Genomic DNA, 12,131 nt, shown 5'->3' on the forward strand with positions numbered 1-12,131 from the left:
CTCTAGCTTTGATCCAACCGTGTAACATGATCTTCCAGATGGCAATACATGACTGTACCGCTGACAGCAGTGCCTCACACTCGACCTCAAGGTTCATCTCAGATATCCGCTCGGAAACCTATTCCCTTCCTTCCAGGTCGCCTCGATTATACCGAGATGGTATGAGCTGCTTCTATCCTCAATCCATTAACTCACCGCCTTAAGTCTCATAGCCGCAGTGGTCGCCTCACACTTATTCTGTTATGTCAAAGGGTCGGATATCCAGAATAGCCTCCAGTGCCCTAGTGGTCAAAGGTCGGATATCCAGAATATGTCAAAGGGTCGGATATCCAGAATAGCCTCCAGTGCCCTAGTGGGCGTGGTCCTCATCGCTCCGCCTATGCCAAGACAATATGTTCTCTAAACCTTTTTCTCCATAGTAGTCCACCAAACTGCAAATGCAAATTTGCTCATGAACATTCCATTAAGAAACGGGGGCAAATTTTTCACATATCAATGAGTGCTGTCCGATTGAAGTTTTTTTAAGCTCAATGATAGGGGGCCTCCTTTCTATAGTCGGCCCGTCTACATAGTGCACAAGTCTTTTCTGTAAGTTCCTGAATACGACACTTCCATTTCAGTTTCCTGTCCAAGATCACTCCTAAGTATTTGATCTTGTAATATATCGAAATCGTTCTATTGAGGAAACGTGGTGCGTTAAATTGGCCCACCTTCGTCTTCCTCGTGGACAGGCTTGTTTCAGTCTTCTCTGGGTTTACATTGGGGTATCAATGATCTAGATCTAGCCCAGTGGTATGCCATCTGCAAGACCCTTTCGCCCTTTTGCATAGCTGATTCAGATCCTTACCCCTTAGAAGTATTTTTGTATCGTCTGCGTAGCAGCCTGATTCAAATTCTGCCCCATTCAGCATCCGTAAAAGGTTATTTATGGTGGTCACCCATAAGTGTGGTCACCCTGTGGCGTGCGCTGTGCTATTTTCTCCCTTATATTTATGTCATGGGATCCACAGTTTATCCATCTATCCACCTTAGCAAGTGGGCTTGTCTGTATAGACATAAGCTTTTACATAACCCCACAAAAAATAGTCTAAAGGCGTTAAATCGCACGATCTAGGAGGCCAATTGACCGGTCTTGAACGTGAAATAAAATGCCGAACTCGTCTTTCAATAAGTCACGCGTGCTGCGTTGAAACCGCATGTTAAGCAAGTCATGCTCCTGCGATTTGGGCAAATAAAGTTGGATATCATCTTACGGTAGCGCTTACCTTTCGCAGTTACGTTACCATTCGCATAATCTTTGTAGAAGTACGGTCCAATAATGCCACCAGCCCATAAACCGCACCAAACTGTCACTTTTTTTGGATGCATTGGTAGCTCTTGCAATGCTTCTGGCTGACGATCTTCACTCCAAAATTGACAATTCTGCTTATTTACGTACCCATTGAGCCAAAAATGAGCTTCCATAAAATGGAAAAAGCGCACGATGAACTTTCTTAACAGACCACGGATTTTGATTGCCTTGCCGGGCTTGGGTATAAATACCACCCTTGCCTCCTGCCAGGCGTTCGGAATATTTGCAAGTCCTAGGCACGCTGTGAAAATACACACCAGAAGGAGGCCGAATATCTCCAGATAGTCAGCCTCCTTCTGTAGCAACGCCGGAAATATTTCATCAGGTCCGGGTGACTTAACACACATTCCAATAAACTTTCACTTTAACAATGTGCTCCGTTAAAAAGTCTGCGGACATCCTGGACAAAAATCCTGTTTACATTCCAAAAACGTTAAATTTATATTTAATAAAAGTTAAAATTAGTTTTTTATTACAATTACAAAAAATCTGTCTTATTTTCATTTCCATTCCATTGTTGTCCTCCTAGTATTGACCCAAAACCCTTTTTCCCTCCACATCGAAGGGACTTCTCAAATGGCATTGGGCCTTATAGCGTTTTCCCATGATGTCAATTTCATATTCTCCCGATTTGATGTAATCCACATTGATGGTAGATCCATCTGGTTTCTGTATATAAGTCTGGCCCAAAGGTTTTCCCAAATAATAGGCATATTCTGCTCTTCTGAGGAAACCCACTGGTTCTCCATTGCGATAGACTCCCTCCAAGCCCCAAATGGGCACTTGCTCATCCAGCGTCAGATAGACCAAACGTTTTTTAATACCCTCTTTGCGTTGCTTATCAATGGCTTCCTTGCCTTTGTAACTACCCTCCTTGCGACAGGTGAAGCCCAGGCCAGCTTCAAGGGGAGTATCATCGGGACGCAAATCGAAACTCCATAAATGATAGCCTTTCTCACTACTCAGCGAGTACAATGCCCTATAGCCAGCATTGCGCAAATTATTTTTCTCTCCCGCCTTCATCAGGGATTTGTAAACTGTGGAGCAATACTCTTTGGGCACATGCAATTCATAGCCCAATTCTCCCACAAAACTCACACGCAATAGTCGCACACCATATTCTTTGCCAGAGGCGTCTTTGCAATTGGTCAGAACTGTACTGTTGGGAGGAATGTTTTCATCACTCAATTCGCATTGTACCATGCGTTGAAGAATCTCCCTGGACTTGGGACCCTGTATAGAGATTACACCCAAATCGGCGGTAACATCTCGAACATTGGCATTGAATCCCTGGCGGCGTATCTCATCCACCATCATGGTGTAGGTGTAGTAGGCCGAAGCACCACCGGCGACTATGTAATGGCCTTGACCTTCGAATTTGGGATCATGCACCGCCCCAGAGCCGGAATTTAGACGGGATATAGTGACATCAGCTTCAACCCCACCATCTTTGTTAAGGGCACAAGTGTAGACAGTTCTGAAAAAAAGACAAAAATAAAACAAAATTTTAAACAAAATTGGAATTTTTTTTTAAAACAATTTTCTATTGACTAAAGGAAAATAAGTAAAAGCATGGTAAGTTCGGCCGGGCCGAATCTTATAGACCCTTCACCATGATGCAGTCCATGGTGGAGGGTGTCAAGTTCCTTGCTTGGTATCTCTTTATAGGCAAACTATGCTATTGGAGCTATATCAGGTTATGTACCGATTAGAGTCTTAATTGGCTTGGAGGTGGGAGACCATTGTAGATGTCATTATTCCAAATTTTAGCCATATCGGATAAGAAGTAAAATTGGGAAATCAGTGTATATGGGAGCTATATCAGATTTTAGACCGATTGATACCATATATGACACGTATGTTGAATGTCATAGTAGAAGTCGTTGTGCAGCCAAATCAAACAAGAACTGCGCTCTCTAGTGGACATATATGACACGTATGTTGAATGTCATAGCAGAAGTCGTTGTACCGCCAAATCAAACAAGAATTCCGGCCTCTAGGGGATCGAGAAAGCTAATCGGAAAATCTTTTTATATGGGAGCTATAGCAGGTTTACAACCGATTCAGGCCATAATTGGCACATATGTTTGAGGTCATAATGATGTCCTCATGTGCAAATTTTCAGAGGCTCAAGATGTATAATAGGGGGATCGGTGTCATATCAGGTTTTAGACCGATTCAAGCCATAATGGACTCATATGTTGGATGTCATGAGAAAAGTCATTATACAAATTTTCAGCCCAATCGGATAATAAGTACGCCTTCTAGAGGCTCAAGAAGTATAATCAGGATATCAGTTTAATGGGAGCTATATCAAAAAATTGACCTATTCAATCCATTTACAATCCCAATCGACATGAACATTAATAGTAATTAATTTGGGAGTAGAGAACGAATCTAACATCCATATTAGGGTCAAGAGGTTAGGTGACTGTGTCAAGCGGGCGTGTTATCCACAACATGCAGCTCAAAGAAAGATTTTTAAAGGCGGCTCACATTCTCATATCCCACGAGCGGGCTTGTGGTAAATAAAGGTTTTTTGGGAGTAAAGTCGGAATTTGACTTCCAAATTCGGGATCTAATCATGCCATCATTCTCAATTCCCCATGGTGGTGTGTACGCGTACTTCAACTCGTTTAGATATTTACCGTTTAGGACAATTAGGGGCTTGTGGTAGTAGAACAACGAATCTGACATCTACATCAAGGTGTTACATGACTGTATCCACACCCAAAACCTCCCAAATTAGTATTTATACCGACTAAAACTATTGTTTTTTACTCAAATAAAAACCTTTGAGAAGAATAGTACGCATCTGATAAGGAAATCTGGCATCAAGTGTCGAAAGTGAGACGCCCACAACCAAAACATAGAAAATTGGGAGTAGAGTACAAATCTTAAATCTTAATTTGGAACAAAGTGGACTCAGTGGGTTTCTTTATTTGAAAATTCATTAAAAATGCCCTTGACAAATTGATGGGTGTGCACTTGAGCAGGTCCCGAGGAATTTTGACGAGTTCTTCAACGAAATTTTTTAAAAAATCTAATTTAACGATTTTTTTTATAAAAAATAAATTTCGACGAATGTTTCAGAGAAATTCGATGAGTGTTTCAGTCAAAATCATACTTTGCCGAAGAAAATTTAAAGATATTTTCCATAAGTGATCTCTTAGTTCACGGGACACATAGGACTACGAGCTCACTTATGCAAAATGGGTGCGGCAAGTGATAGCACGTGTCGCATTTCCTACATTGGAGTATTTCCTATGTCATTGCCCAGCTTTCGTGGCTAACAGACACCGGCACTTAGGTAGGGACAAAAACAGATATGAACCAACAACATAACCTAACAAAATTTTCAAAGAAAATTTTTCAAAATTTGATTTTCATAGAAAATTGCGACAAAATATGATCGGTGAAATCAAAATTTCGACAAAGTTTTCTACAAATATCAAATTTTGACGAATTTTTCCGTGAAAATTTGATTTTTACGAGATTTTCTATAAAAATTATAAAAATCAAATTACTAAGAGTTTTTCTATGACAATCAAATTTCGAAGTGTTTTCCTATTAAAATCTAATTTTGATAAAAAAAACTAATTTTGACAAACTCTTCTTTAAAAATCAAATTCCGAGGATTTTTCTATGAAAAAAAAATTTAAACAATAATTTTTATGTAAATAACATTTTGATACAATTTCCCTTTTAAAACTTCGATCAGTTTTTCCATGAAAATCAACTTTCGACAAATTTTTCTATAAAAATCAAATTTCGACGAGTTTTTCTGCGAAAATCATATTCTTCCGAAATTTTCTATAAAAATTTAAATTTAACAAAATTTTCCATGAAAATCATATTTCAACTAGATTTTCTTTGAAAAAAAATCAAATTTCGACGAGTTTGTTCTGAAAATCAAACTTCGACAAGCTTTTCTATAAAAATCTAATTTCAACGAGTTTTTCTGCAAAAATCATATTTTTCCGAAATTTTCTATAAATTTTCTAAAATGTGTTTTCTATGAAAACATATTTCGACGAGATTTTCTTTGAAAATCAAATCTGAACAATAATTTTTATGTAAATCAAATTATATCACAATATTCTCTTCAAATTTCAACGAGTTTTTTCAGAAAACTTTCGACGAATTTTCTATTAAGATCAAATTTTGAATAGTTTTCTATGAAAATCAAATGTTGATAAGAAAATTAAAATTCGATGAGTTTTTTTTACTAAAAATCAAATTGCGACGAGTTTGTTTTAAAAATCAACTTTCTGCAAGTTTTTCGAAGAGTTTTATTTATATGATCAAATTTCAAATTTCGACGAATTTGTCCTAAAAATCAACTTTCGACGACGTTTTCTACGAAAATCATATTTTTCCGAAATTTGCGATAAAATATTAAATTTAACAAAATTTTCTATGAAAATCCGAATCACACATGCCACAAATCACATTATGCCACTATTTTCTATTAAAATCAAATTTGGACGTGTTTTTTCATGAAAATCTATTTTCGAGAATTTTTTATATAAATAATAAATTTTGAAAATTTTTTCAATGAAAATAAATTTTTGACGAGTTTTTCTATAAAATCTTATTTTGATGCGTTTTTCTGTAAAAATAAAAATTCAAAATCTTCAAAGTTTAAATTTCGACGAGTTTTTCTTGGAAAATTAATTACCGACAAACATTTATATGTAAAACAAATTATGCCAAATTATTTTCTATGAAAATGTGGACAAGTTTTCTTTAAGCTCAAATTTTGGCGGTTTTTCCTTAAGAATCACATTATGATGAGTTTTTCTATACAAATCAGGTCTTGACAAATTTGTATAAAAATAATATTTCGATGAGTTTTTTGAAATTTTTTTAATGTTAACCAAATTTTTCTATAAAAACAAGTTTTTCTATAAAAACAAATTTCTACGAGTTTTTCAATGAAGACCAATTTCGACTAACATTTCAATAAAAATCAGCATTAGCAAGTTTTTCTGTGGAAATCAAATTTTGACGAAATTTTTTATAAAAATTAAAATTTTAAGGAAATATTCCATGAAAATCAAAAATTTACTAAATAAAATGTGGACGATTTTTTTCTGGAAATTTTATTTCGACGAGTTTTTCTATAAGATTCATCAAGTATTGACAATTTTTTCTTATAGAAATCAAATTTCAATGTCCTTTTTGAAAATTTTAATGTAAATCCAATTTCAAGATTTTTTTTATGAAAATTATATATTTTAATTTTTTAAGTTTTTTGCCCTTTGGGGGAAGATCATTAAATTTTACAATTTTTGTATGTTTCTCTTTCGAGACGAGCTCAATGATCGGAGATGCAAATGGAAAAGGAAAACCAAAGATAGCAACACACACACAACAACCACTATGGGATGCATTTCGTCATTGCACTATGGGACGCATTTCGTCAACCATATTAGGTGTGATGGCTCCACGGGCCGTGCGAAAACGCATCCATGATACAATTACCACATTAACCACACTCGACAACCCTGTCTATTAGCTGTACTTTTCCCAATGCATGTATTTTTGTTTAATGACAGACATTCTTTCTGTGACAAATTACACTTCTTCCGTACTACACATGATTTTTGACGAAACGCGTCCCATAGTGGTTGGTGTGTGTGTTGTTATCTTTGGCTTTCCTTTTCCATTTGCATCTCCGACTATTGAGCTCGTCTCGAAAGAGAAACAAACAAAAATTGTAAAATGATATTTTAACAAAGGTTTCAATGAAAATTCAAATCATTTCGACGAGTTTTTATACAAAAATAAAATTCCGAAATAAAATGAAATTTTTAGATGGTTCTATATAAACAAATTTTGATGAAATTTTCTATGAAAAGTAAATTTCACAAAATTTTTTATGAAAGTAAAATTTTAACAAGTTTTTAATCAATTTTTACTAGTATTTTTCACGAAAATTTAATTTAACGAAATTTTCTATAAAATTCTAATTTCCGAAAAAAAATGTTAACTCTTAAATTTAGCAATCTATTCCACAAAAATCTTATGTTGACGAAAATTTCAATGAAAATTACATTTAGACGAAATATCTATGAAATGCACCCGAAGAAATTGAAAAAAGTCACATTTCATTTAATTACCATAGACTTACTTTTTTGCATCACGATTTGTGTTTCCGGTGAAAATCCAGTCGGCTGCTTTCTGGGCATCAGGTCCTTCCAAAAATAATTTACAGAAGTAGCTCATATTGAAGACAACGGCATTATTGCGACAGGCCATTGCTTCTGAACCAATCTGAATGAGATCCGAGTGCCGGCAGCGGATACAGATAACGATGCAAATGTTAAATCAAACAAAACGGCAAAGGCAATAAGGGGCAGAGAGAGGTATCGTACATCACAAGGCACATGGGCACATGGCATGTGGGCATCAAACAGTTGTGTTATATCAGTGAACAACAAACAATCCAAGAAAAACATCCGCGTTCAGGCATTTAACAAACCAACCAACCAACCATCACCATCATCAAATATCGCACCAAATTTCGCACAAAAATAACAAACGTGCGTTCGATGAGAAATAAGCGTGGCACGTACCACCAAAACGCCAAAGATCACAGGCACATGAAAGAAGAAAAAAAGTAACATAAAAAGTAGAAAATATTTGCCGTAACCCCTTAGGACTGACTTACCAAATCATGGTGATCCGAGAAACTGCCATATTTGAGGTCACCCTCCAGCACACCTTCATAAGGACAATCCTTGTGACGCTCATTGCCATAGCTACCATACCAATCGTAGCTCTGTACAGGGGCGGGCATTTGCAAAAAGAATCCTGGACGTTCCCAGCCCTGTTTCTCCTCCATAAAGGCATTATGGGCCAACATATCTTCGTGCAAGGGGTCTTTTTGGAAATCACGCCCCGCCAAAGGCTGATCATACTTAAAGACCATGCTGTAGTTCTTGGCATAACTTTCATGGGATTTTTCGCTGATCCATTGGTCGGCCCGATTTTGTTTGTCCGTAAAACGGCGCAAATCAAAACCGAACATGGGCAAATCGGGTTTTCCATTGAGTATCCATAGAGCGGTTTGTTCGCCACAACCACCACCGAACATCATGCCAGCCGAGTTGAAGCCACAGTTATGGACTAGACCCTGAATCACGGTATCAGGACCCATAAGGGGTTTGTGATCGGGCGTAAAGGATTCGGGGCCACACACAGTACTCTTAACACCGTAATTGGCATAGGTGGGACATAGCTTGACGGCCCCACTTAAATGCGTATCGAATACAGACCAATCCAAGTCATACAAACCGAAATGGAAATCCTTGGCCACGGGATCCAAAAGTATGGGGTTGGGCTCATAACCACCCATGCAGATGGCATCACCCTGTATTCTAAAGTAGGTGGAATAATCATGATCTCGTATGTTGGGCAATCCTCGTACACCGGGTATGGATTCCGATACAATGTAGGCATGTTTCATGGGGATCAGAGGCAAAAAAGAGCCATGTCTTTCTATCAAATCCCTACCCCAAACACCGGTGGCATTTACAACATTTTCAGTCTTAATTGTGCCATAGGGAGTTTTTACACCCACCAACTTTTTACCTCTGGCCTGTTGCTCCACTACAAGTTCATTCACAGGGCAATTCTCAATAACTCGGGCGCCATTTTTAGTTGCCGCTCTGGTCAAGGCGGTACACAACATGGCGGGGTCCACTACACCATCGCCGGGTGAGTAGAGGGCTCCTATAAAAGCTTTGGGATCCAAGAGGGGAAAGACTTTTTGGGTTTCCTCGGGCGATAGAATGTGGTTCTCAATACCTAAGGCATTGCCCACAGTGGCCAAACGTCTGTATTCATCTAAACGTGTCTGTTGTTGGTGGGGGAGAAAGAAGAGTTTTATAAAGGATATTGCCATAAATTATTAAGAGATAAGTTGTCATTTCATATAAAGTACTCTAAGGCTGATTCAGCGCAGCCTAAAATTTCACATTAAAAGGTACAAAAAATTTGCTGCCTTGATTAAAAATGTTGTCAAAATTTTTTTATTAGAGAAAATTTAATTGCTGCTTGACTTTCTTGAAAATTTTTGTTGAAATTTGCTAATGTTGGACGTTTATTTGGGAGGAGATGCATGATTTACGTCTCAATTATATTTTGCTTTTCAGAGAAAATTTGTTAGAATTTTTGTTTTTCATAAAAAATGTTGTCTTAATTTGATTTTACTCAATTTTTTTAGTTTCATAAAAAATTTAAAATTTGGTTTCGATAAAGTTTTTGTAAAAAAAATCTACTAATTTGGTTTTATAAAAAAAAATTTTAAATTTAATTTTCATTAAAAAATGCATCCAAATTTTTTTTATTATTGAAAATTTCTTCTGAATTTCTAAAATAACTTTAATTAAATATTTTTTTCTTAAAAATCTACAATATTATATAAAAATGAAATTGTTGGGCTTTGTTTGTTAGTTTATTTGTCTGTTCCGTATAGATTCAGCCGAACCGATTTTCATGAAATTTTCACAGATGGTAGAGTTTTGGCCCCCGGAAAAAATAGGGTACTACATTTTTTTTTGATATCCGAAGGGGGGCGGACCCTCCCCCATACCCCAATTTTCAAAAACGCCAGAATTCGGAGATGCGTGCATCGATTTAACCGAAATTTTGTATTCCACCTTATGGTACGAAATACGAAATTGGTATAAAATTATTAGGTCAAATATCCTGGGGGGCACGCCCCATCCCAAAACCCACCCGGACGGACATGTTTACCGATTGGGACAATATAGGTATCAAATGAATGTATTTAGGAATAGAGTAGGAAGTTGGTACACAAATGTCACCCAAAGTGTTTGGGGAGGTCCCCCACCCCCCCCCCAAAAAAAAAAGCCTCCAAACAGGACTCTTTCATCGCTTTGGGAAACATGGCTATCAAATGAAAGGCATTTAAAAGTAGAATACAAATCTGACATAAAAATATATTGCATGGTGTCCCGAGGGACCTCCCAAAACACTTTGGGTGAAATTTGTATACCAACTTCCTACTCTTCTCTTAAATACCTTTCATTTGATACCCATATTGTTCCAATCGGTAAATATGTCCGTCCGGGTGGGTTTCGGGATGGGGCGTCTCCCCAGGTTATTTGACGTAAAAATTTTATACCAATTTAGTGTTTTTGGGGTAAGGTATAAAGCGCCAGATCACGGAGATGGATGGGACTATTTACGACAAATTTAGTACGTTTATAATAACTCAAAAACAGAAATTTGAAGTACTTATTCAAGGTGGGATATCTAGGGTGGCCGCCCCATCCCCAAAGCCTGCCAAATGGAAATGTAAACCAATAATGACATTATTAGTCTCAAATGAAAGGTATTTGAGACTAGAGCACGAAAATGATACATGGGGTGCCACCTCACCCCCAAAAACCCCCCCATACCGGATATATTTACCGACCATAGCAACATAGGACTCAAATGAAAGAAATTTGGTAGTAGAGTACCAATATGATATCCACATTGGGACGAAATATCTGAAAGGCCTTGCCAGCATCCTCAAACAGAACTTTTTTCCTGACCGTGCCAGTATAGGGCTCAGATAAAATAAGAGAGTGAAATAAGGCGCAGCGGAGCGGGCCCTGACCAGCTAGTGTTTTAGAAATAGAATAATTAATAGTTGGTCTATTTTTGTTATTTTTTTTCAACATTTTTTAGCATTAGTATCAAAAATTTGCATAACAAATTACGACATTCAATCAAATCAACAACTTTCCAAACACAATAACCAATTAAGCGGTTTTTAACCCTAACAATACCTCACTCAATACTTATGACTTTCACTTGTCAATTTTGACAATGAAAAAAACACCCCATTCTTATCTCTTGAAAATACAAAGTAGTAGAGCTCTCTCGCTCTCTCTTATAATGAAATTATCTTTCATTCATTTGGCAAACAAATATTAACACCGACATGACCTACATCAGAATGAGCTATAAATACGCCACCATTTTGTATCCAGCCGGGATCCAGTCCAGTTTCCTTCTCCAATTGCATCAGCATATTGCGCGAATTCGCCAACAATTGAATATCAACATCATTGGGACGGAGGCGCCATACCAAGCCGGCTGTATGCCAAGTGGTGCCGGCCGTCAATTTAGCACGTTCCAATAGCACGGCCTTGATACCTCGCTTAGCCAAATGGTAGAGGGTGTGACAACCGGCAGAGCCACCTCCAATAACCACCACATCTGCTGAATTGGGTATTTGTGGCGCTGATGCAGAGGAGTTATAACGCGTTGTTACTGCCAGAGGAGCCGATTTTACGGCTAGACCTCCACGATTAACAAGTTTCTGACTTATTCTCCACATTTAGGAATTGATTTTTTTAAACGATCACTACGACTACACGAAACGGACTGAGCGCTTTAGAAATGTGAGACTGTTGATTTTTATTGTATGACCCAATGGGGTCATTTACCGCGATAAGACATGGTTCGCACAACTCGTAGATAGATAGGCCGCACTACACGTTTTTCCTATGAATATATTGGGTTGCGCAAAAAGTAATTGCGGATTTTTTAAAAGAAAGTAAATGCATTTTTAATAAAACTTAGAATGAACTTGTATCAAATATACTTTTTTTACACTTTTTTTTCTAAAGCAAGCTAAAAGTCACAGCTGATAACTGACAGAAGAAAGAATGCAATTACAGAGTCACAAGCTGTGAAAAAATTTGTCAACGCCGACTATATGAAAAATCCGCAATTACTTTTTGGGCAACCCAAT

The 12,131-nt window shown here is 37.3% G+C and overlaps 2 protein-coding genes across 2 annotated transcripts in view; one reads left to right on the forward strand and one right to left on the reverse strand.

The window, feature by feature from the left end:
* LOC106091694 (sodium-independent sulfate anion transporter) overlaps window positions 1-12,131 on the forward strand; it is an 80,320-nt gene that overhangs the window by 57,991 nt on the left and 10,198 nt on the right. The window lies entirely within an intron of this gene.
* Window positions 1,790-11,758, reverse strand: LOC106091682 (sarcosine dehydrogenase, mitochondrial). Its single transcript, XM_013258296.2, has 4 exons — window positions 11,325-11,758; window positions 8,028-9,215; window positions 7,488-7,630; window positions 1,790-2,828 (listed from the first exon to the last, which is right to left on the reverse strand). Exons 1-4 carry the CDS (start codon window positions 11,712-11,714, stop codon window positions 1,877-1,879), a joined length of 2,673 nt encoding a protein of 890 aa, XP_013113750.2. The 5' UTR covers window positions 11,715-11,758; the 3' UTR covers window positions 1,790-1,876.

The sequence above is a fragment of the Stomoxys calcitrans genome, chromosome 5 (genome assembly GCF_963082655.1).
Source record: "Stomoxys calcitrans chromosome 5, idStoCalc2.1, whole genome shotgun sequence".
In the NCBI taxonomy this organism is placed as follows: Eukaryota; Metazoa; Arthropoda; class Insecta; order Diptera; family Muscidae; genus Stomoxys; species Stomoxys calcitrans.

Coding starts and splice junctions, on each gene's coding strand:
- LOC106091682 (XM_013258296.2), bottom strand. CDS start 11,714: ATGTGGAGAATAAGTCAGAAACTTGTTAATCGTGGAGGTCTAGCCGTA. Junction 9,216..11,324: donor TATTTATAGCTCATTCTGAT/GTAGGTCATGTC, acceptor CACCAACAACAG/ACACGTTTAGATGAATACAG. Junction 7,631..8,027: donor TCTCGGATCACCATGATTTG/GTAAGTCAGTCC, acceptor GATCTCATTCAG/ATTGGTTCAGAAGCAATGGC.